The sequence below is a fragment of the Hyperolius riggenbachi genome, chromosome 1, assembly GCF_040937935.1.
Source record: "Hyperolius riggenbachi isolate aHypRig1 chromosome 1, aHypRig1.pri, whole genome shotgun sequence".
Lineage (NCBI taxonomy): Eukaryota > Metazoa > Chordata > Amphibia > Anura > Hyperoliidae > Hyperolius > Hyperolius riggenbachi.
Window position 1 is genome coordinate 105,321,228 of NC_090646.1, and position 25,653 is coordinate 105,346,880.

Genomic DNA, 25,653 nt, shown 5'->3' on the forward strand with positions numbered 1-25,653 from the left:
CTGTCTGAGGAGAATAATGCACTGAGAGCAGAGGAAATGTATCTGTTATATGCAGCACAAAATAATCATTTGTAATGGTGTGTGAATCCTGATACCAAGACAGAAGAAACATACTCTACACTCTTCTGAGATGTGACACAGCCAGTGCTGGTCTCTGCATATTTCTCACAAAGCAGACTCCCCTTTGCTAATGGTTTGTTCCAATGGAGTTAAAATCTACACAAAACAAATTAAAGCTTTTGCCTCCGATATTTAACATGAAACGTAGGAATGCTTACACAGCTGCTTTAACATTTGCACATTGTGATTTTAGAACACTTTGTTATTGATAGTGTTCCTTTAAAGGGAAGGTTCACAGACCTGTTTAAAAAAATAAAAATACTAATCTACTTACCTGGGGCTTCCTCCAGCCCGTGGGCAGGCAGGACGTGCCCTCGACGCCGCTCGAGGCTCCTGGTCTTCTACCGTGGCTCACCCGACCTGGCCGGCTTCCAGGTCGGGCTCTTGTGTTCTCCAACGTGCGTCTCACGCGGTCGTGCTGACGTCATCGGACGTCCTCCAGGCTGTACTCGCAGTACAGTCCGTAGGACGCCCGATGAAGTCAGCGCAACCGCGAGAGGCGCACGATGGAGCGCAAGGAGAAGCCCGACCAGGAAGCCGGCCTGGCCAGGTCGGGTGAGCCACCGTAGAAGACCGGGAGCCTCCTGCCTGCCACGGGCTGGAGGAAGCCCCAGGTAAGTGGATTAGTATTTATTTTTTTTATAAACAGGTCTGTGAACCTTCCCTTTAAGTGCTCTCTAGAAAGACACTATATTTTATCAAAGTATACCTGCCACTAGGCTAGATATATGTTCAATGTGAACTTACAATCAAGTTATGCATTAATCGGTGCTTATGTACATATAGCCGAAAAAATAAGCAAATATTAACTTTCCTACAAAAAAAAGGTTGTCCTTGCCACTTTCACGAGTCAGTATTGGTCCTAAATGTGATAAGTTCACTTGACAGAAAAAAAAAAAAAGTGAGCTCAACTGCAGCTTCAGACATGATCACATTTAAACCAGAAAATTGCAGCACTACTTTGTGGACCTCACGTTCAGCAGTATCACAGCATGGAATGTCCTGACACTAAGTTAATGGGAAGGGTTTACTGCCCTGAAACAAGGTTTCTGGTTCCATGTTGAGCTGTTGATCTATGGATAAAAAAAAATCTTGTCTGAATTAGTGCTTCGGTTTTGCTAAATAAATGAGATCACTTCTAATCTAAAGTTGAGCTCATCCTCCTTGGATGTGATGACTAAAACTGCAGAGCTGGTGGATCCTCTCCTAAAACTAGTAACCTACTGAATATACCCCTAATATCAGCACCCGTGTTTCTTTCATTTATCACAGTGAAGGTAACATTACAGGATGGAAAAGGTGAGGGGAAGGAGGGGTGAGGACACCATCCCATGGAGGAATACGGTGAAGCCTCTCCAGAGTTCTCACCAGTCCCAGCAGCTCAATTTCTCTTTTCCTTCATCTCCTGTCTACCATTTTTCCAGCACCAGTGGGTATACCAGACATTTGAAAACCAGGATAACCACTAGGCCCAGTTTAAAGTTTGCAATTATCCTGTCAATTCAGATTGGCCCAAAAAATGCTAAGCGTTTTTAGAAGTAATTTTTCTAAGTGATTCTAGGCATGCGCCTAGCGATTTTCTAGTTAGGCTTAGTGATTTTTGGAGCATTTTGATGTAGCAATTTTTTTTGGTGTGGGACAGAGATGGAAGTGTACAGCTTTTGTAAAGAAGAAAAAAAAAACACTTGGAGAATCGCTCTGTTCTAGCATTTTTAGAGAGTTTTTCCACTTTTCTATACTTAACAATGCAGTTGAATCGCCTCAGAAATTCTGCAGGCCCCACATTTGACGGGGAAAAAAAAAAAAAAAAAAAGAAAAAGCTCACAATCGCCCTGATCCATCCCATTCAAATACATTAGCCAAGCGCTTTCAATGCACTAGCATTTTGAAAAGCGCTCAGAAGTGTTCTAGTTGTGCACCAGACCATAGACCGTTTCTAGTCCTTTTTCTTCTGGAGCAGCTCTGATTGACAGGGTCAGTATCTAATAACTAGAAAGCCATGACCAGAAGAAGCAGGGATGGACAGACATCCATAGAGACACTAATGACTTCCCACACTGGACAAGCAATTTGCAAACCAAGAAGAAAGGCATGGATAGTAGGGTGCCTTTCTGGAGAGGTATCACCATGTATAACTGTATTTCCCAGGTATCTGATAGGGTAGCTGTGAAATATCATGTGATTAAAATGACATTTGCATGCATATACAGTTAAATATGAAAGGTTACATTTTTAGCTAAGTGAACATGAAGGCAAGTCAAAACTGCCACATATTCCACACTGTAAACATCAGTGTGTGTCTTGTGTTAAGATACTTCCCTTACGATGGTACGTTAGATCACTGTAGAACAAGTTTGAAGCTAATATAGGATGAAATTGAAAACAAAAAAAACAAAACAAAAAAATCACACCAAACAACCTATAAAACATATTACGGACAGGCACTAGCGTGCAAGCTAAAACAAAGTAGTACCACAGGAAATGTAAGTACGTGAGAAAGACTACGCTCCACAGATTTGTAAGTAAAACTGGTACTCACTTGCGACTTAATTTCAAAGTTTCTTCAAGTCCGCCATTACTTTTTAGAGAGAGATCCAAAACCCTATCTTCTGTAACAAAAATGAACATGGATTATATTTAACAAATATTTACTAAATTCATTAAGCTGCCTTGCTACTTGATATGCTTATAAAAATTAAAATGTTTTCTATGTAACACAAAGGGGATTAAACCTTTGTCAGGCTTTTACTGTGGTCTGAATTTCAACTGGCAAGATTGTATATCAGATACCACCCCAAACATGTAATCGGAAATTGGAAGCAGTCCTTTCAAAAGGATGCAGGAATATGGCAGTTGTCACACTAACAAATGCTCTGTTAGGAAATATTTCTCAGAATTCCATTACAGTTACAATGGTAGGTTTCTGAGTCACTAGACACCTGGAAAATGTACAGGGGAGGGAAGGGGCCACTAGACACAATGGAACTGTATGGGGTCATTAGACACCATGGAACTTGATAAAGAAGGGAGGTGGCCACTAGACATTAAGGCATTGCAATAGTAATCTACTGATCAGCAATCTCATTGCAAAAGTCCCCCTATCACCCCCAGTGTGGAACAGCCCTTAATGTTAGAGCTAGGCCTGAGACACACTGCACACCGTCTTTTGATCCGTCAGCGCTGCATTTGCGTTGTTACAAAATGCTCCCACGGACTTGCATAAAAAAAAACAACAAAAAAAAAACACTCAGCTAAATCATTGCGATCACTTTTTTTTTTGGGGGGGGGGGGGGGGGGGAGGGGGAAATTCATGTCAATTATGCCACAATTTTGACTGCGATTTTTATGCAAGTCAATGGAAGCATTTTTTTCTAACCACAAAAGCAGCGCTGACTGATCACAACGTGCTCTGCAGTGTGTGTCTTGGGCCTAATACCCACTTCAGTATAAATTACAAATATTTTATATGCAACATTGATAAAATGTATATTTATACTGAAGTGGGTATTAGGCCCGAGACACACTGCAGAGCACGTTTTGATCAGTCAGCGCTGCTTTTGTGGTTTAAAAAATAAACATAAAAATTGCAGTAAAAATTGTGGCATAATTGACGCGATCGTGAATTTTCAAAAAAAAAAAAAAAAGTGATCGCAGTGATTTAGCTGCGTCTCAGGCCTAATACTCACTTCAGTATAAATATAATCAATTTTGAATATAAAATACTTGTAAACCGTGTAATACTGAGATGTAGGATAAAAGAAACAAACAAGCCTTTACAGGAAGTATGTATTTTGCTGATAAGTAGCTTCTTACAGTTTACTCTTCCTGTCTAATGTAAGCCACATGGATAAGCTGACGGTTTAACAGAATCTGTCAGCAATATTTATTGAATTAAACAGATACAGAGAAAGTGGAGAAGCAATGAGCCATACACATTTTGTCCAATACAGTGATAAGTAAGTGTACAAACAGTTAGTACAATGCCTTGTTAGCTTATGATAAAGCGGGTTAAAAAAGAAATGGTATGGGCATGAGAAGTTAAAATATAATGAACAACTTCAACATAAAACTAAAAACAGTCAACATTGTCATCACAACATAAAAGTATATTATTCATATAGATGGTCATAGTTTACTAGACCAGAGGCAATATATTCAAGCTTTTTACGTCTAGAGGCCCTAAGGCCGAGAGGGGATCATCATCCAAAGTATATATATATTGGGGCTAGATCAGTGGGAGGAAGTCTAGTCTGACCACATGCTCCAGATCCCTAACAAATGATCAGCTTTATTCATGAGGGATCCACGTGGTTACACAAGTATCTGACAGTCCAGCCCTTCGAACTGCACAATTGAAGCATTAGCATAGTTCCCACAGCGGTCATCCACTTAAAAAAGCAGAAGCAAGTTCTCCACAATTTAAATACTGGCTGCACTAATTGCTAGAGAGGAGTCTGTACAAAAATCATCTGATGACTCAGTTTATGAAACCACCACTCCAGGTACCCAAAATTGCTTTAACTCCTCAACTCTGACTCCTTAGTCTAATTTTTACAAAGGCTATGGATTTGGTTCAAAAATCATCAGACTACGACTCCTCAGTTTATTAAAACCACCAACTCCAAATCCAGGTACCCAAAATTGCTCCGACTCCTTGGCCCTGGTAGGGAAGGTATTGGCTGCACTGATTACTTTGGGGGCTTGGGAGCAGATTCTGGACCCACTGATTACCTAGGGAAGGGATAAATACTCCACTCTTCCAGTAGGTAGCTGGAACTTCTCCCTCGGGTCAACTTGGATCCCTGGGGACCACAGTGGCATAGGCAACCTTAGCAGAAAGGGCAGGTCAACTATTTTGGCGTCTAAAACCAATGAAAGAAAAATAGCCCCTAAACTAGGGTTTTCACTTTTTGAAGTGACAAAGTTTAAGGTTTACCATCCATATGCAAACCTTACCATCCTGAAAGTTATGATCTTGAATCCGTGCTACAGTGAGGTCTAAGGGACTGTCCTGCTCTTCCTGAAGTAAGCCCTCTGTTCGGTTCAGCTGAATCCCATTACAGCCTAATGGAGAATCAGCCTTTGTTCCATAATCTTGATACATTTTCCGGCTTTTTGAAACATACTCGATCGCAAACTGGCGGATCATTTTCTTCATTAATTCCTGAGCTACAAGTGGAATGTTGGGATCACAGTTCTGAGGAAGATCTGAGAGGAAAGACAATAAAAGTTCTGCATTAAATATGAACTAAAGTATTCACAACTGGCCTTTAATTTATTAAACACAATTTCAGTCTGTAAAAGCATTCAGTGGCAATCTACTTGACTTAGGTCACTAAAAATGATCTTACTTGACCATTTCAAATCTAAGGGTGCGTAAACTTCCACTTTTGCTTGGCTAACTATTGCCCAATTTTACTACTTTCCTGTAGTATAAGAGAATACCTATCTACACAGTCTGTTTATAGTATTAAAAAAAAAAAATCCCTCTTTCTACATGGAAGTAGTGTACGCACCCCAAGTGCAGTAATCACCAGACTCATTATGCCTAGCCAAGTTAATGCAAAGTGATGGTTCTAAATATCATGATGACCACACCTGTTTTATTACACTTGTAAGGTGGCCCCCTGACCATCAGGGTCACCAAGGGGAGGCAAGGTAAGGGGTGTGAACATTGGCACAAATTCATTTTAATACCTCACATCTACATACCTTTCTTTTGAAAGAGTGCATTTAAATAATTTTCAGCTTGGCATTCAATTTTCTCTGTGTTGAACTGGCCCTGAGATATCACTTCCCCTGTAGGTGTGGACTGTGTGGAACCACCTGACTGTGTGCAGTCCTGATAGCGGGGAACAAAGATAAGAACACATTTTAAGAGACTGCATCAATAATCTACGAACTTCATGATACAGGAGTACTTCAGAAATACTTACAATAGTTTCCTTGCGAAGGTTACATAATGAACATTTCTCATCCACGCACCAATCAACCAGCTCTTCTGGCTCACAGTCTAAAAGCAAAAACAAAAATACAGCTTCAAAATACTCAAAATGAATACTAGTAAGTAGCAACACCAGAAATAAAAATCAATGACAAACATTCAATGAGGAATGAGTCACAACACAGAGCATTTTTGGATCCCTTTCTTTGCTTTTAAAATCACTCTCCTATTGACTTGTACTAAAATTGCGGTAAAATTGAGGCAAAATAGCCACGATCGCAATTTTGCCACGATTTTACCATGACCCAGGGAAACCGTTTACTAGACATTTTGTAGAAAACAGATCCAGATTTGACATTACCACATTCATAGCATTATCTCAGCTGATTTGTCAGTGTGGAGAATAGTAGACACCCACTAGAGGGGACTCTTTCTCTATATATGAAAAGCCTCCATAAGAAAATAGAACATTACACAAATAAAATTACTTAAAATGTTATTTTGGAGGAAGATTTAACTTAGAAAAAAACTATATACAAGAATTATTGAATTGGGTTTGTATTAACATTTGTAAACTTTTAGATTTGTTGGCCCTTAACCCCCTTGGCGGTATGAAAAATACCGCCAGGGGGCAGCGCAGCAGTTTTTTATTTATTTATTTTTTTTTAAATCATGTAGCGAGCCGAGGGCTCGCTACATGATAGCCGCTGCTCAGCGGCATCCCCCCAGCCCCGCCGATCGCCTCCGGCGATATGCGATCAGGAAATCCCGTTCAAAGAACGGGATTTCCTGGAGGGCTTCCCCCGTCGCCATGGCGACGGGGCGGAATGACGTCACCGACGTCGGGACGTCATTGGGAGACCCGATCCACCCCTTGGCGCTGCCTGGCACTGATTGGCCAGGCAGCGCAGGGGTCGGGGGGGGGGGGGGCGCGCCGCACCGGATAGCGGCGATCGGGCGCGCGGCGGCGGCGATCGGGGTGCTGGCGCAGCTAGCAAAGTGCTAGCTGCATCCAGTAAAAAAAAAATTATGTAAATCGGCCCAGCAGGGCCTGAGCGGCACCCTCCGGCGGCTTACCCCGTGTCACACACGGGGTTACCGCTAAGGAGGTTAAAGGAAACCTGTGACATTATTGGTGTATTTATACTTACCGTAGCTGGGGATTCCTCACCTCCTGAGGTGTGTGGGCTTCTTCCCTGTACTCGCTGGTCTCGTTATCCTCTATGGTAATTTGCTGCCCCCCCCCCCCGCTACGAGGGCACAAGCTCGGCCAGGCATGCACAGAAGCGCATGACTGGCCAGATTAGCAGTGAGGCTAACGAGAACGGCAAGGGAGACCAAGCGCCTTATGGAGCTGGAGGAAGCACCAGGTAAGTATAAATACACCAATAATTGAAAATAAACACACCAATAAACATCTCAGGTACACTTTAAAGTATTTGCCTACTTTCACAATGCAACCCTTGCAACGCAAGGCAATGTAATTATATTGTAATGGTATGTTCACGACGAGTGCGTTAACATGGGGCAATGCTTTACTGTGTGCGTTGGAACACATGCAGTACGCACAATAAAAACACAAAAACAAAAAACACTTTCCCCATCGCTGCATTACAACACTGCTTCTGTTTTCAGCTGACTGAATGTGTGTGAACAATAGCGTGATCTTAAAAAAAACAAAGGTCCTGAACCAATTCCATTTTTCTAACAAGTTTTCTCCTAGGAGAAATTGCACTCAGCAATTGAAAATGTACCAAAAAGTAGGTGAAAAAGTGCTGTCAAAAATCTGAATTTGATGGGGTCCAAAATGTCTGACTGAAACTGCCCACTAGTCCTGACAACTGAAGGTGTGCCACAGGCATGGGCTTTCAAGTCCAGAAGGTATAGAATGTGGAATTCAAATGAAGTCTAATGACTTCAGGTGTGACCACAGGCACACAGTTAACTTACCCAGAAGTCTTTGGGGATGTCTGCGTTCCGTTATGCGTCATAGGTGTAATGAAAACCGCGTTCCAGGACTCACTACCGCGCTTCCTCTTTCAAGCCGGAAGAAGGAAGCGCGATAGTGAATCATTGAACACGGCTTTCATTACACTTATAAAAGGCATAATGGAATTCAGTGTTCAATGATTCACTATCGCGCTTCCTCCTTCCGGCTTGAAAGAGGAAGCGCGGTAGTGAGTCCTGGAACGCGGCTTTCATTACACCTATGACGCATAACGGAACGCAGACATCCCCGAAGACTTCTGGGTAAGTTCACTCCCCGCTGCCTGTGGTCACACCTGAAGTCATTAGACTTCATTTGAATTCCGAATTCGAGTCCTTCTGGACTCACAAGCCCACCCTTAGTGTGAAGAGTCAATATATCCCATTCTAGAAATATACTGCATTTCACAGCAGAAACAACATTTCAGCTATCTTCCAAAACTCACAATATGGTAGTAAAAACAAATTAGATTCAAAGTGAACCATGATGAGATTCTTGTAATATATTCATCTACTGCAAATTCACAAAGAGGATTTGTAAGTACAAACTTTATGCATTTGTATCTAGCTTAAAGCAGAATTAAAAATTAAATATATTACATTAACTCGGCCAACTCCACTACAGTGTAGAACAAAAAACTGTCCAGGATGTAAAGTTTCATAACGTCTTGTGCAAGATGTAAGATTTGATAACGTCTTGTAAGCACAACAACAGCAGCCTGAGCATCAGCTACTTGTGTTGCTATCAAGGACCTCCTTATGCCACAGCCATTTAAAAAAAATCTAACAATTCTAAAAAGGACAAGGTTAGATTTTACAAAGTAAAAGCCTCCATGATATTCATAGATCAATATGCATTATACTTTATTTGACGTGTATATACTTCTGTATAGCACTATTTCAACAGAATTTTATATAGGAGTTGTTCAGTGTTCTCTGTAATTTTCAACTGTTCCTTAAGGGGGCTCTCCTGTTCTTTTTCATTCCACTTTTTAGTGTTAAAATGGGGAAAAGCCTACCGGTGTTTTCAGGATGATTTACAAAGTTACAGCACCCAGAAAGGAACCCAGACAAAAACACAGGTAGACCTATAAGCTTCACACAGATTAGGCTCTATTCACAAAGCATTAACACATTTAGTAATGCTGAAAACAGCTGATTTCACCGATCACCTTCCCAAATTACAATTCACTAAACTCATTACTGCACAGAAAAATTAATATTAACGGCTAGTGAGGTAAATTACTGACTTTTGCGGTAATAGCCTCAATAAATGTCAACAAATTAATATTCACAAAAATGTCCGCATTTTGTTTACCGGGCAAAAAAGAAAAAAAAAAAAAAGTGTTCTGTAATTTTCTCCAGCTCATAGCAGCCGATAACTCGCTCTCCCCATGCTGTCTCTGTGCGGTGGATTTGACAGACAGCCTTTGGGGAGAGCCAGGCAGCCAATAGGGAGAGACACACAGCCCGCTTCTCACTCTGATCTCATGCAATAGGGTATCGGACGGGTCTTTCACTGTATCAAAGCAGAGGAAGATGACATTTTTGAGGGCTTTTCTGCATCCCTTTAGATGTAAAGATCTGTATTATGCGATACAGAAGAACTCCCCCTGGTGGCTGCAGCACATCTAAAGGGATGACAGGATACACTGAAGACTCATACACGCAGCTCCCTGCCTGACCGCTAACCCGCTCCACGCTGGTAAGGGACACTTACCAAGCAGGGCTTAGTGAATTGAGGCATGATTATTCAGTAAATTACCGAACTTCTGCCTCATGCGGAAAAACTTGGAAATGTAAATGGGGGGGGGGGGGGGGGGGGAGTGTAAAATACCGAATGAGGTTTTTTAACGCACAATTTTACCAAACTTCCCTTTGTGAATAGCGCCCATTGTGACCTTAAAAGATACACAAGCAGAGCTTGAATAATAAAAATTAACTCACCTGGGGCTTCTTCCAGCCCCTAAACGTCTCCATGCACAGCTCTGCACTTAAAGACAAACTCCGACCAAGAATTGAACTTTATCTTAATCAGTAGCTGATACCCCTTTTACATGAGAAATCTATTTCTTTTCACAGACAGACCATGAGGGGGCGCTGTATGGCTATTGTGGCATAACCCCCCTTTTACATGAGAAATCTATTTCTTTTCACAGACAGACCATGAGGGGGCGCTGTATGGCTATTGTGGCATAACCCCTCCCACAAAGAAATTCTGAGTACGTACTCTTGGCAGTTTCCTGTCTGTGAATCTTGCTGCATTGTGGGAAATAGCTGTTTACAGCTGTTTCCAACTGCCAAAAAAAACATGCAGCAGCTACATCCAGTGGTGCTCAAATACCCCTTTTAAAAATTCGAATTTGGTCGAATTCGAATAGTAAATTATTCGAGGTCAGTCGAATATTCGAGTCGAATATTTTTTACTATTCGATTCGACCTCGGACTTCGAGCTCACTATTCGAGTCGGTATTCGAGCTCACTATTCGAGCTGACTATTCGAATTGGCCCAAAATAGCTTCCAACACTTGTTTTGAGGGTGAATGATGCAAGAAACATCTTTTTTTCCAAGTAACAACAGCAAGTGATTATGTGGGGATGTTCCTTTAAAAAAAAATGTGGAAAGAGAAGTTGTGTCCTTAATTTGGTTCAGTAGTGTAGTGTTACTGTATATACTTGTTCTTCTTCTTCTTTATCTTTCTTAATCTTCTTCTAGATCTTCTTCTTCTTCTTCTTCTTCTTCTTCTTCATCATCTTCTTCTTCTTCTTCATCTTCATCTTCTTCATCTTCTTCTTCATCTTCTTCTTCTTCTTCTTCATCTTCTTCTTCTTCTTCATCTTCTTCATCTTCTTCATCTTCATCTTCTTCATCTTCATCTTCTTCATCTTCATCTTCTTCTTCATCTTCTTCATCTTCTTCATCTTCTTCATCTTCTTCTTCTTCTTCTTCATCTTCTTCTTCTTCTTCTTCATCTTCTTCATCTTCTTCTTCTTCTTCTTCATCTTCTTCATCATCTTCTTCTTCTTCTTCATCTTCATCTTCTTCATCTTCTTCTTCATCTTCTTCATCTTCTTCTTCATCTTCTTCTTCATCTTCTTCTTCTTCATCTTCTTCTTCTTCTTCTTCATCTTCTTCATCATCTTCTTCTTCTTCTTCATCTTCATCTTCTTCATCTTCTTCTTCATCTTCTTCTTCTTCATCTTCTTCTTCTTCTTCATCTTCATCTTCTTCATCTTCATCTTCTTCTTCTTCATCTTCTTCTTCATCTTCTTCTTCATCTTCTCCTTCTCCTTCTTTTTCAATATCGTCTTCTTCTTCTTCTTCACGTATTTCTCTTTTCAAATTTTTTTTTAAAGAAATGCAGCTATTTTTGAGCGTAACAAATAGCTGGTGGGCGCACGCATGTTGGAAGCGCCATTGTATGTGCTCCCTGGCAGTGGAAACACAAAGACAGCAGGAGGTAAATTCAGCAGCAGGAGGAGGAGGATGAGTGTGTGGCAGCAGGCAGTCAATGAGGCAGGCAGCTCGCCGTGACATAATAGCCCTGGTACCTAGCGGTGATACCAGGGCTGTAAATAAACACAACAGGAGGTCCCAGACAGCGGTCGTGCAGCCCACATTGTGTCCAATACACAACTGGGACAACACAGTTTTCAACCCGGGCACCTCAGAAAAATTAAACCTTTTTTTTTTTTTATTGGTTTTTTTTGGTTTTGGTTTTACATCCAATATAGCTATTGTTTTGACGTAATAGCTGGTGGCAGAGTGGCAGCAGAAGGTAATTCTGTGTACCCTGGCAGTGGGAAACACAGACAGACAGCAGCAGCAGGAGGAATGGAGGAGCAGTGTGAGCAGCTATTGTTGTGACGTAATAGCTGGTGGCAGAGTGGCAGCAGACGGTAATTCTGTGTACCCTGGCAGTGGGAAACACAGACAGACAGCAGCAGCAGGAGGAATGGAGGAGCAGTGTGAGTGTGGCAGCAGGTAGGCAGCGTGACATAATAGCCCTGGTACCTAGCGGTGATACCAGGGCTGTAAATAAACACAACAGGAGGTCCCAGACAGCGGTCGTGCAGCCCACATTGTGTCCAATACACAACTGGGACAACACAGTTTTCAACCCGGGCACCTCAGAAAAATTAAACCTTTTTTTTTTTTTATTGGTTTTTTTTGGTTTTGGTTTTACAACCAATATAGCTATTGTTTTGACGTAATAGCTGGTGGCAGAGTGGCAGCAGAAGGTAATTCTGTGTACCCTGGCAGTGGGAAACACAGACAGACAGCAGCAGCAGGAGGAATGGAGGAGCAGTGTGAGCAGCTATTGTTGTGACGTAATAGCTGGTGGCAGAGTGGCAGCAGACGGTAATTCTGTGTACCCTGGCAGTGGGAAACACAGACAGACAGCAGCAGCAGGAGGAATGGAGGAGCAGTGTGAGTGTGGCAGCAGGTAGGCAGCGTGACATAATAGCCCTGGAACCTAGCGGTGATACCAGGGCTGTAAATAAACACAACAGGAGGTCCCAGACAGCGGTCGTGCAGCCCACATTGTGTCCAATACACAACTGGGACAACACAGTTTTCAACCCGGGCACCTCAGAAAAATTAAACCTTTTTTTTTTTTTATTGGTTTTTTTTGGTTTTGGTTTTACAACCAATATAGCTATTGTTTTGACGTAATAGCTGGTGGCAGAGTGGCAGCAGAAGGTAATTCTGTGTACCCTGGCAGTGGGAAACACAGACAGACAGCAGCAGCAGGAGGAATGGAGGAGCAGTGTGAGCAGCTATTGTTGTGACGTAATAGCTGGTGGCAGAGTGGCAGCAGACGGTAATTCTGTGTACCCTGGCAGTGGGAAACACAGACAGACAGCAGCAGCAGGAGGAATGGAGGAGCAGTGTGAGTGTGGCAGCAGGTAGGCAGCGTGACATAATAGCCCTGGTACCTAGCGGTGATACCAGGGCTGTAAATAAACACAACAGGAGGTCCCAGACAGCGGTCGTGCAGCCCACATTGTGTCCAATACACAACTGGGACAACACAGTTTTCAACCCGGGCACCTCAGAAAAATTAAACCTTTTTTTTTTTTTATTGGTTTTTTTTGGTTTTGGTTTTACAACCAATATAGCTATTGTTTTGACGTAATAGCTGGTGGCAGAGTGGCAGCAGAAGGTAATTCTGTGTACCCTGGCAGTGGGAAACACAGACAGACAGCAGCAGCAGGAGGAATGGAGGAGCAGTGTGAGCAGCTATTGTTGTGACGTAATAGCTGGTGGCAGAGTGGCAGCAGACGGTAATTCTGTGTACCCTGGCAGTGGGAAACACAGACAGACAGCAGCAGCAGGAGGAATGGAGGAGCAGTGTGAGTGTGGCAGCAGGTAGGCAGCGTGACATAATAGCCCTGGAACCTAGCGGTGATACCAGGGCTGTAAATAAACACAACAGGAGGTCCCAGACAGCGGTCGTGCAGCCCACATTGTGTCCAATACACAACTGGGACAACACAGTTTTCAACCCGGGCACCTCAGAAAAATTAAACCTTTTTTTTTTTTTATTGGTTTTTTTTGGTTTTGGTTTTACAACCAATATAGCTATTGTTTTGACGTAATAGCTGGTGGCAGAGTGGCAGCAGAAGGTAATTCTGTGTACCCTGGCAGTGGGAAACACAGACAGACAGCAGCAGCAGGAGGAATGGAGGAGCAGTGTGAGCAGCTATTGTTGTGACGTAATAGCTGGTGGCAGAGTGGCAGCAGACGGTAATTCTGTGTACCCTGGCAGTGGGAAACACAGACAGACAGCAGAAGGGCAGTACACAGCAGCAGCCCACTGTAGGTGTGAAATGTGTGGCTGCAGGCGACGTAATAGTCAAAGTGAACCAGGCTGGCTTAGTGAGCAGGAGCCAGGAGGTGGTAAAGGGTGGTAAGGCACATTAACGATGGTACTAAGTTCCGGCAGCCAGTTCATGTCCCCCTCTCGCCGACAACAGGGGCCAGGAACTCGCCTTCCACCCACGCCTGGTTCATCTTGAGAAACGTCAGTCTGTCCACAGACTTGTGAGACAGACGTGAGCGTTTCTCGGTGACCACGCCACCAGCTGCACTGAAGCAGCGCTCGGACAGCACGCTGGAAGGGGGGCAGGACAGCACTTCCAGGGCGTACTGCGCCAGCTCGCTCCAGATCTCCATGCGCTTGACCCAATACTCCATGGGATCAACAGGGGCATCGCTGTCAAGCCCGCTGTAGGACCCCATGTAGTCAGCCACCATGCGGGTCAGGCGCTGGCTGTGACCGGAGGAGGATGCTGCTGCATGCATCTCCTCTCTAGTCACTGCTGCCGGAGCCTCTACAGTCCTGTAGAGCTCGTGGCTGAGAGACAGCAGGTCTGTGGGGCGCTTGCTGCTGCTGGATGCAGGCACCTGCTGCTGCCTCTGTGCTGGCTGCTGGACAGTGGGGGTGGAAGGCTGGGGGAAGGCTTCCTCCAAGCGCTCAACAAGGGCCTGCTGCAAGCTCCTTATTTGTTGCGCTGGGTCTCCTCCTGCAGGCGGCAGGAACTGGCTCAACTTCCCCTTGAGGCGTGGGTCCAACATCATGCTGATCCAGATGTCCTCCCTCTGCTTCATCTGGATCACCCTGGGGTCCCTGCGCAGGCACGTCAGCATGTGCGCTGCCATTGGGAAGAGGCGGGCCACGTCTGCTGGCACATCGACGTCAGTGCTGTCCTCCTCATCCTCCTCCTCTGCTGCCTCATCCTCTCTCCACCCCCGCACCAACTCAGCTGCACTGCGCTGATCCCCCTCATCAGCAGCCAGGTCAGGGACCTCCACCAAGTCCTCCTCCTCCTCCCCCTCAGAGGTGGACTGTGCAGCTGCTTGCCGCTCCTGCTGGTCCAAGGCTGCCGCTCCCTGTGCCAGCAAAGCATCGAGTGCCCTGTTCAGCAGAGAAACCAGGGGCACCCACTCGCAGACCATAGCATGGTCCCTGCTCACCATGTTTGTGGCCTGCAGGAAGGGAGCCAGCACTAAGCACACCTGCTGCATGTGCCTCCAGTCATCATCGGGGACGATGGACGGGATGTTGCTGGTCTTGTCCCTTCTCTGAGCTGCGGAAACAGTGGCCAGGGCAAGGTAGTGGTTGACAGCGTGCTTCTGTTCAACCAGACGCTCCAACATCGCCAGGGTGGAGTTCCAGCGAGTCGGAACGTCAATGATCAGCCGATGGCGTGGCAGATCCAGCTCCTTTTGCACGTCTTCCAGGCTCGCACAGGCTGCAGCCGAGCGCCGGAAGTGACGCACAACGTTCCTTGCCGTTTCCAGCAGCTCGTCCATCCCCTGGTAGGTGCGCAGGAACTTCTGCACCACCAGGTTCAGCACGTGGGCAAGACAGGGGATGTGGGTCAGGTTTCCCCTGTCTATGGCAGCAACCAGATTGGCCCCATTGTCGGACACCACCTCTCCGACTCTGAGGCCTCTGGGGGTCAGCCAAATCCGCTCCTGCTCCTGGAGTTTGGCCAACACGTGGGCTGCCGTCAGCTTGGTCTTGCCAAGGCTGACCAAGTGCAGCAGCGCTTGGCAGTGGCGGGCCTTCACACTGCTGCTGAGGCGGGGGGTTTGGCCAGGTGTGGCGGAGGATGGCAGAGGATCGGAGGAACCCGCTGCAGTTCCCCTGACCCTGCGGGGTGGCACCACCCACTGTGTTGCTGCTGCTGCTGTGCCCGCTGCTGCTCTCCCATCCTCACCCCCTTCCACCAAGCTGACCCAGTGGACAGTGAAGGACAGGTAGCGGCCTGTCCCGAAGCGGCTGCTCCAGGAGTCCATGGTGACGTGGACCCTTTCACCAACCGCGTGCTCCAGCCCTCGCTCCACATTGGCCATCACAAAGCGGTGCAGTGCAGGAATGGCCTTGCGGGCGAAGAAGTGTCTGCTGGGGAGCTGCCAGTCTGGGGCTGCACAAGCAAGCAGCGCCCGCATGTCGCTCCCCTCCTGCACGAGCGTGTACGGCAGGAGTTGGGAGCACATGGCCCGTGCCAGCAAGCCGTTCAGCTGCCGCACGCGACGGCTGCTGGGAGGCAGAGCCCTAACCACCCCCTGGAAGGACTCGCTCAAAAGGCTCTGGCGTGCCTTTTTGCTGGCACGGGAATCAGCAGACGGAGCAGAGGAGGCCACTGAGGACTGGCTGCCAGAACAGGCCTCAGTGTCGGCGGCAGGAGTTGCAGAGGGGGGAGGAGCAGGGCGTTTCCGCACTCCTGCTGGTGCTGCTGGAGGAGCAGGAGGGCGGGTGGCTGCTGTTGCTGCTGCTGCTGCTGAAGGCTGTGCAGTGATGGGATTGGTGCCACTGCCAGCACCAGATGCCTTCAGCCTCTGGAACTCCTCATGCTGGTGGAAGTGTTTCGCAGAAAGGTGGTTGATCAGCGAGCTGGTGCTGAACTTCAAGGGGTCTGCACCTCTGCTCAACTTCCGCTGACAGTGGTTGCAAGTGGCGTACTTGCTGTACACTGTGGGCATGGTGAAAAACCGCCAGATTGGTGACAAAAACATCCCCCTACGGCATGGAAGCGCTGCTGCCTGTTTCCCTGTGGTGGTTGGGGGGGGGGGGGGGGTCTTGGGTGCGGCTGGTGGTGGTACTGGCTGATGCTGCTGCTGCTGCTGCTGAGCCTGAGACACCAGCAGGCTGTGGGACGCTGCCAATGCTTGCAATGATGCGCCTCCTTGCAAGGCCCACAACCGCATCCTCCTCCTCCTCCTCAGAGCTGCTGAGGACGACATCCTCTGGATGTGTTGGCACCCAGTCTCTGTCTGTCACCGGGTCATCATCATCATGCCCCTCCTGAAACATGTCCTGCTCTGATGATGACCCCCCAAACTCCTCTGCTGATGCATGGATGGGACGCTTGACTGTCGCCACAGTCTTGCTGTCCAATCCCTCCTCCCCCAAAGTGCCCATCAGCATCTCCTCCTCCAAATCGCCAACAACAGCATTCAATTGACTCATCATGCCTGGGGTCAAAAGAGTGCTGAATGAGAGGTCGGCGACTGACGGTGAACTGGCCTCCTCCCCAGACCCTGCTGGGCGGCTGCTGCGAACAGGGGTGGTGGTGGTGGTGGTGGTGAGGGTGGAGGCCTCGGATGCAGAGCTGATGGCGGGCTGCTCATCCTCCGTCATGAGTTGCACCACAGTGTCTGCATCCTTTTCCTCAATGGGACGTTTCCGACCCGGCTGGAGGAAAATGGGAGCAGGTGCTACACGCTGCTGCTGCTGTGTCTCTGCAGCGTGAGTTGCAGATGCTCCTCCTGGGCGGCGCCCAAGGCGTCCACGGCCAGTGGCTATGGGAGGAATGTTAGCCACTGACGCTGCTGCTGCTGCTGCGGAACTGTGCATGGTGGCGCGCCCGCGGCCGCGGCTTGCCACAATGCTGCTCCCTCTCTTCCTGATTCCCTTGCTGCCCTTCCCCTTGCCCAAACCGCGCTGGCTGCCACTTCCAGACATCTTCAATGTTTTGGGCGTATAGACAAAAGTTTTGTAAAAGGGCGGGTGAAAAGTGGGGTACTTTAATGGAGTGGGTTGGTTGGTGAGGTGACTGAGTGAGTGTCCCCTAGTACAGTAAGTAAGTATTAACAGTCAGGAAGTACAACTAGCAGTTACAATAATCAGTAGTAGTAATCACAAGTAAATTTAGTGTGTGTACACTCAGACAGTGAGTGCACGCACGCAGGAGCTAGTAGCCTATGGACACAGTGACTGAGTGTCCTAGACTCCTAGTACGGTAAGAGTAAGTAAGTAGTAACAGTAAGTAGAACTAACTAATAACAATAATCAATCAGCGATCAGAAGGAAATGGAGTGTGGGTGGTGTGTGTGTACACTCAGACAGTGAGTGCACGCACGCAGGAGCTAGTAGCCTATGGACACAGTGACTGAGTGTCCTAGACTCCTAGTACAGTAAGAGTAAGTAAGTAGTAACAGTAAGTAGAACTAACTAATAACAATAATCAATCAGCGATCAGAAGGAAATGGAGTGTGGGTGGTGTGTGTACACTCAGACAGTGAGTGCACGCACGCAGGAGCTAGTAGCCTATGGACACAGTGACTGGGTGTCCTAGACTCCTAGTACAGTAAGAGTAAGTAAGTAGTAACAGTAAGTAGTAGAACTAACTAATAACAATAATCAATCAGCGATCAGAAGGAAATGGAGTGTGGGTGGTGTGTGTACACTCAGACAGTGAGTGCACGCACGCAGGAGCTAGTAGCCTATGGACACAGTGACTGAGTGTCCTAGACTCCTAGTACAGTAAGTAGTAACAGTAAGTAGTAGAACTAACTAATAACAATAATCAATCAGCGATCAGAAGGAAATGGAGTGTGGGTGGTGTGTGTACACTCAGACAGTGAGTGCACGCACGCAGGAGCTAGTAGCCTATGGACACAGTGACTGAGTGTCCTAGACTCCTAGTACAGTAAGAGTAAGTAAGTAGTAACAGTAAGTAGAACTAACTAATAACAATAATCAATCAGCGATCAGAAGGAAATGGAGTGTGGGTGTGTGTACACTCAGACAGTGAGTGCACGCACGCAGGAGCTAGTAGCCTATGAACACAGTGACTGAGTGTCCTAGACTCCTAGTACAGTAAGAGTAAGTAGTAACAGTAAGTAGAACTAACTAATTACAATAATCAATCAGCGATCAGAAGGAAATAGAGTGTGTGTTGTGTGTGTACACTCAGACAGTGAGTGCGCACACGCAGGAGCTAGTAGCCTATATGAACAGTGACAGTGAGTGTCCCTACGGGTACAGTAAGAGTAAGTAGTAAGTAAGTACAACTAACAATAATCAATCAGTAATCAGAAGGAAATAGAGTGTGTGTACACACAGACAGTGAGTGAGTGCACACACGCAGGAGCTAGCTAGTAGCCTATAAACAGTGACAGTCAGTGAGTGTCCTACTCCTAGTACAGTATAACTACAATACTATTAGTAAAGGACAGCAGAAATACTGGTATAGATGATGAGAGAAATAAACAGAGGACAGCTGCCCACAGAGGCAAGGCCCCCCTGAGGCCTAAACCTGTAAGCTTGCAGCAGCTGCCTGTCTCTAATGTAACACACAAGCTACTAACTAAAATACAATGTCTATCTAAATAACAACAATACAGGTGTATATGGCAGGTGTAGGTGAGCAAAAACGCTAGGTAAATGAACACAATAGAGCACTTGCTAAGCCAAAGCACAAAGGAGCAGATCTCTCTCTGTACAAGTCTCAGGCAAGCATGGAAAACCCGAACATGGCGGCCGCTATTTATAGGGTAGGGGCTGGCCAGGGTCCCCCTCTGTGATTGGCTGCCGTCAGAGGGCCTGGGAGCCCTCTGATTGGCTCTAAGCACATCAATCTGGGCTATGACGCTATTCGAGCTCGGTACCGAGCTCGAATAGCGCCGGTTTGCTCGAATAGCTCGAATAGTGAATGGGCTATTCGAGTGTTCTCGAATAGCCCATTCGAATAGCTACAGCTATTCGGAGCTCGAATACCGAGCTCGAATAGCTGAAAAAGAGCTCGAATATTCGAGCTACTCGAATATTCGAGCTCTGCTGAGCACCACTAGCTACATCACCTGCCAACAGTAAAAAGGTCACCATGTAATAAATGTCATAATGTAAATCAGGGATTTAAAAGATTTTACAATGGGCAAACACTGACTAAATCATTTATACATAATTATTGTAAAAAGGAAGCACTTTTTTTTATTATATTTTCACTGGAGTTTCTCTTTAACCACTCGTCTGCGGTTCCCTCTATAACGACCAGGGATCCGGCCAGGTCGGCTTCTTCTGTGAATGCACGCGCACTCACCACTCGCAGTCCCGTGGTCAGGAGGATTCTGCACAGGCCACGGAGTCACAACCACATGTGCCACATGCACGCACCCATGCATGCTCAGAAGAAGCCAACCCAGCCAGGTCGCTCACCATTACGCAGGGTACAGCTGATGAGTGGTTAAGAGACTCCTAAGGGTTGGAAGAAACCCCAGGTTAGTCAGTTTTTTTCCCTTTTTAGCTCAGCTCATGTATGCTTTTAAAAGTTTTTAGTTTATCTTCTTATATTTTAATTATACAGAAATGCATTCATTTAAAAAACCAGCTGCTGGAGAAATACGTAAATACCGCACTTCACTTGCATGAGACTGGCCGCAACCGGAGGAAGTTATGGGACCCGATACCGGAGCTGCAGGTAGCGGAGGACAGCAGTGTGGGAGCGATCTGTGCCCATGGGGCTGGAGGAAGCCCCAGGTATGTATAAAAAAGTAAGCATCTGTCTCTGGTACACTTTAAAGCAGCTTGGAGCTACAGGAATGAAGCAGACTGGCACCCAGAGGATTCGCAAGTTATTTCGCATGCACACAACTTTGCCTTTCATTTGGATGGGGGAGGGGGGTGTTAATATTTATAACACCGGTTGCTTGCCTTCGAAAGCAACCAGCTGAACACATATCCAGCATCAGGCAATTCCCACCTGTGCTGGATAAATTAAAGTATACTGTACTGTTATCTTTGTTGCCTAAGAAGGCAGGTGACCTCATGTGACAAACATTTAGTCCCAAGCCTACATGAAAGTAGGTTTGGCTCCTTTCTGTAAGGGTTTAGAAATCACAAATGTAAATGACACTTTCTGTTCAGTTAGACAGTAGCGCAGGGCTGGGTCTCAGTTACAGTCAGACGATCTGATGTACGTTCCACCATCTCCATCCATTAGGTTTTGGTATCTGTTGGGAGTCTGCTGTATCATGCGTTTCAATGGGCAAGGGACTTGGGGGAAATTTATAGCGTACATGTAAAAAGAGCCCGTGCATAAAAGGGCACCGGAGAGGGCCACTACTAGAATATCAGCAAAATTACCAATACTCTACTAATTCCAAAAAAATATTGGTAATCTTTATTGATATTTTACTATAGCCTAACCTTATCCTAACACTAGCCCTCCCTTTTGGTGTCTAACACTAACCGATCCCCCTAGTGGTACCTAATCCTAAAACACTTATTCTGGTGCCTAACACCAAGGCCCCCTCCATGTAAGGGCGAGGGTGTGTGGACCATTAGACACCAGGTATGTACTGTGACCTGAAACTAAACATAGAACATGCTTGGGGATGCGGGGAGAGGGAGCAAAAAAAAAAAAAAAGTAAATGTGAAAGTGTTCTAATCTTGGCAGCAAAGTTTTCAGAGTATGACTAGATGACTAGTTAAAAAAAAAAAAAAAAAAAAAAATCAAACTGTACCTACATGAGAAATTGCACTTTATACTAACTAATTAGGATGAATGTTATAGTATAATCTGGAATAGTATACCAATATCACTATAATTTTACATGAAAAAACAAAACCGTACAGAAATGATGAAACAGATAACATACCATCAAACAAACTGAGGTCTCTACGTAACCCTGGTCCATACAGCCCTTCTAGAATGCTCTCGAAACCTAGGCAGGAAAAAAAAAAAAGATGATTTTAATAAAAAAATAAAAATAAAGTGTTCCATTTATAGTTATAGAATATTTTTATTTATTTATAAGAATAAAAAAACAGACAAAGAACAACATGGTCAATGTATCAAACTTCGCTTTTCATACGCAACAGTTTAAAAAAAGTTTTTTTACTTTTTTGTTCACTGCAAAATGCATAGTGGTCAATAATGCTTTTCCACTTGGAGGATCTGCTGATCAGAGAACCAGATGACGAATGCATGTAATTAAGGTGCCGGGAAATCTGGGCGCAGGGCAAAGCTTAAAAAAAAAAAAAAAAGTCTCACCCTGCTCCTGCAAAAGTCGTGGCGGTGTTAATCACTATTCACCCTTCAGGCCGCCATGGACTCTGGGGTATGACATAATTCAGCTGCCAGCTATTGCTGGCGGCTGAATTACGCTGTTTTTATAGTAAAATTAGACTCAGTCTTTTGACAGCGCCAAAATTACTGTCCGAGTGCCGCTATAGCCATAATTCACATTACAGCCTATGGCGGCGCATGGTGCACCCAAATTTCCTGCACAGTTTTGGCCTGTATCGGCCACATGGCTGTCTGTTGCTTAGGAACACTTGTGCTCTGCCAGCTTCTTGTGTGCCTCTTACTGCCAACAACCCTCTGTGTCCTTTGTTTGTGAAATAATTCACTCATATCTGTAGAGAGTGTTATCAAAGCTCTGCACATGCCTGCCGATTTCATATATGCCCAGGAAGCAGGAAGGGCATGCACAGAAGAGCTTAGAGCCATCATTACATCGTACCTTCACCAACCTGTGTATAAAGCTTCCACACGGCTGCAGTGAAATTAGAAATGATGTGTGAAGGGGGATGGTCAATGAGATGCCAAGTCTTCTGAGCCGATGTAAATGCATGCAGCTTGAATATGGACCAATCAAATGCAGCAGCTACAGCACTTCTTCTGATTCCAAGCTTCATAAGTTTTGGGTAGCCTCAAAACTTGCATCTCACTGACCATCCCTATTCATGTGCTATGTAGGGATGCCAACCATCCCTGCCTCCAAAACAAAATCATGAAGTGGGCACTATAGTGTATCAGTCCATACTAGAATTCTAACGCTGCAACTCTGTGGCATCATGGGTTATCCTCCGCTTCTAGTAAACTGTCCAGTTGCAGTGTGTTTACTTCAACAATACTTGACATTTCTATTGCCATTAACCTACCTGTTGGTATGATTATTTCTGGATTTTAGTGAATGAAGATGGTGTAATTTATGCTCACACATTTAGACCCTAAAATCATACAGTTAGATACAACTGCGGCAGCCCTGAACATTACACACCTCCCAAAATAAAACAAGTAAAACAGCCTGGTTATTAATATTTCTGGACTGTACATACACTTTTATCTAATCATGTTCCATATCGCCTCAGGTACACTTTAACTCACTTATAAATATGTGAGATGGAACACAAGTGCAGGTTTGAGGAACAACTGCAGTGTTCTCCCCAGAATTTATTTCCAGCCCGATGACATGAAAAAGTAGCCAGGTGGCATGAAAATAAATAGCCAGGTGGGGCGAAATGAGAGAATGCAAGGCTGGCGCTTCTCTACTTACAGCAGAGGAGGTGGTGATACGATGACAGCCGGGTGTTCACCGAAACTAGCCGGGTGGAGCACCCAGCTAAAAGTGCCTGGGGTGAACACTGAACTGAGATCCAACCATGGCTCACTCCTTTACCCATATAAGGAAACAGAGCACCCAGCCAAAATATGCTGCGATGCTTACAGGAAGCAGAGTCTATGTATTTTCAGTATGCCCTACACTGCTAAACCAGAAAATGACATAGCCAATTATGCCAGGGTGTAAAATGTCCTTATTTTTACAGTCTACGTGGAAATGCCTAAAGGCTTGTTTACAGCAGGGGAATGTAGTGGCCATGCGTTCTACTGCAATGCACAGCAGTGTACAGTGCTGTCTGTTGTGACCTTGACCCCATTCACCACACTATACAGAAGCTGACAGAAATACATGCCGGAGAGGGCTCTCAGAGGGCACTGTACCATCAGCAGCAATGTAGGGTGCTGCGTTTAATGCAATGGCAGATGGTGGCTTTGTGGGGTGAACGGCCTTGTATCACAGACCGTGTGAATGAACCCTAAATGAAGAACGAATCCACTTTCTGTCTATTTAACCTTATGGCCTTCATAATAGACAGGTATAACCAATGACTGCTCAATCGATTAGACTGCTGCACATGTAGCCTGAATAAGTCGGTCTTTCACTTCAACTACAAAGCTACAGATTACATCTGAAACAATGGTATCATGAGGCAAGACTTTTTGTTTGAATATATTGTACTTCGGAACAGCCAGTACAGAAGCTGCTACGCAGCAGACGTGGTCAAACACACAGGATTCCTAAATAGTAGTGCTAATTCCTAGAAATCCATTTGCTAATCCTGGATAAACCCCGAGGCTGCACCCAGTCACACAAAAAAAAAATCTTAATTCTTAAAAGGACTAATGCTGCAAAGTAGAAACGGAAAAACAGACTTGTTCATAGCATGAAGATGCATCCAACGTTCACATATCTACCGTAATCAGGAATTATTACTATAACAGCCACATGACTGCAGCCCACATTCTTTACAAACACATTGTACTCGTATATAAGAGGTGAAAAAGTATAGTCAGAACTCAGAAAGCAATCACAATTTAAAAGCACCATATTTTTCTATAGACGGTCTAGTAAAATAAAGGATTTATACATATAGCATCTACCTAGCTCCTCAGACTAAAGCCTTATACAGACACTAGATGGTTCTTAGCCAAGAAAGCCAGTTGGGGATGCCTCTGCTGAGAATACAGCATGTGCATGGTGCGATTCATCACCCAGAGATCCGGATAAACTAGGCTAAAAGCCTATTGTTCCCCTAGTAACCCCCGACCCACTCTACCAGCCCTCCTCCCCTTCTACATCAACTGACTGCATCACTAGCCTAAAAGGCTAGCTACAAGTCTGTACCAGAATTTGAACCCAGAATGGTCAATCAAGGGATAGAGGGCCAACCCCTGCAGGCGACAGATATTGTGGGTGTATGTGCTGCACCTTTATTGAGCAATGCGAGGGTAATTAAATGTCCTGATATGGTAATGGGAAGCAATAGATCAGTAGCGGCGATTTATTCTACAGTCTTGTCCACCCAGATTTCTGCTGAATCAAATCTAGTAGTATCTAGTAAATCCCTCTGACCAATGAAATGCCATGCAGCCACAAATTCCTTCACACCCCACAATACTCTAGGATGCCTCCTGTTACTCCCCACCTCTCTTCCATAGCAAATGTTATGCATGCTAGGCAGAACATGACCGTCTATCACACACCAGTAAGGCCAGGAGTCACACTTAGCAGATGGGGAAAATGCACACAATTATGCCAAGTGTGACCCTGGCCTTAAGGTCTCTGCACCTGTGCAAAACACAATTGGCACCCACCCTTAACCATGCTTTACAATTACATTCAACTTTCTCTGAGATTTAGATGCAATAAGAGAAAAAGTCTTCTTTCATTGCAACACCTCAGTTTTTTTACTACCCAATTAGTGAACAGTGCAGTTTCTCTAGATCTGTACCAGTGTTTTGCCAAGCTGTCCTCAAGGCCCACCACTAACAGTGCATGTTTCCCAGGTAACCTCAAATACACACATGGGGTAATAAGTCCCTCAGCAATGCAGATCAGCTGCATGTAGCGGTAGTTCTCCACAAAATATGTACTGTTGGTGAGCCTTGAGGACAAGTTTGGGAAAACTCTGATCTACTCATGGGCTAAACTTTGACACTGCCCAGGACTCATCAGATTTAGGCAGCTGGTGATTGGTACCTGCCAGCTTGATGTCAAGCTCCAAATCTGGCAAGTCTTCTTCAAAGATCTGTTCCACCCATTGCAATTTACTTCCTGTGGAACGCACACACAAAAAAAAAAACTAAAGTCAAAGTTTTTAGCTCTTCTTCTGCATTAGATTACCCAGCAAGCTCATGGTGAACCAGAACTCCTAGGAGTCTGTAAAGGGCTACAAAAGGACCAAAAAGCCCTTTTACTAAAATGTTAACCCAAAAAAAAAAAAAAGTTTGCCTTCTTA

General features: G+C 45.3%; 1 protein-coding gene across 5 annotated transcripts in view; it reads right to left on the reverse strand.

Moving 5' to 3' along the window:
* The window catches only part of LCORL (ligand dependent nuclear receptor corepressor like), a 136,728-nt gene that overhangs the window by 46,270 nt on the left and 64,805 nt on the right, over positions 1–25,653 (reverse strand). For 4 of the 5 annotated variants that reach the window (XM_068277895.1, XM_068277904.1, XM_068277910.1 and 1 more), the window contains exons 2-6: positions 21,447–21,512; positions 6,057–6,133; positions 5,833–5,962; positions 5,077–5,328; positions 2,660–2,729 (exon numbers count right to left, since the gene is read on the reverse strand). In XM_068277895.1, the coding sequence (XP_068133996.1) occupies positions 2,660–2,729; positions 5,077–5,328; positions 5,833–5,962; positions 6,057–6,133; positions 21,447–21,512 (595 nt within the window). The remainder of the gene's footprint in view (positions 1–2,659; positions 2,730–5,076; positions 5,329–5,832; positions 5,963–6,056; positions 6,134–21,446; positions 21,513–25,653) is intronic. The other variant, XM_068277927.1, reaches the window with a different exon arrangement.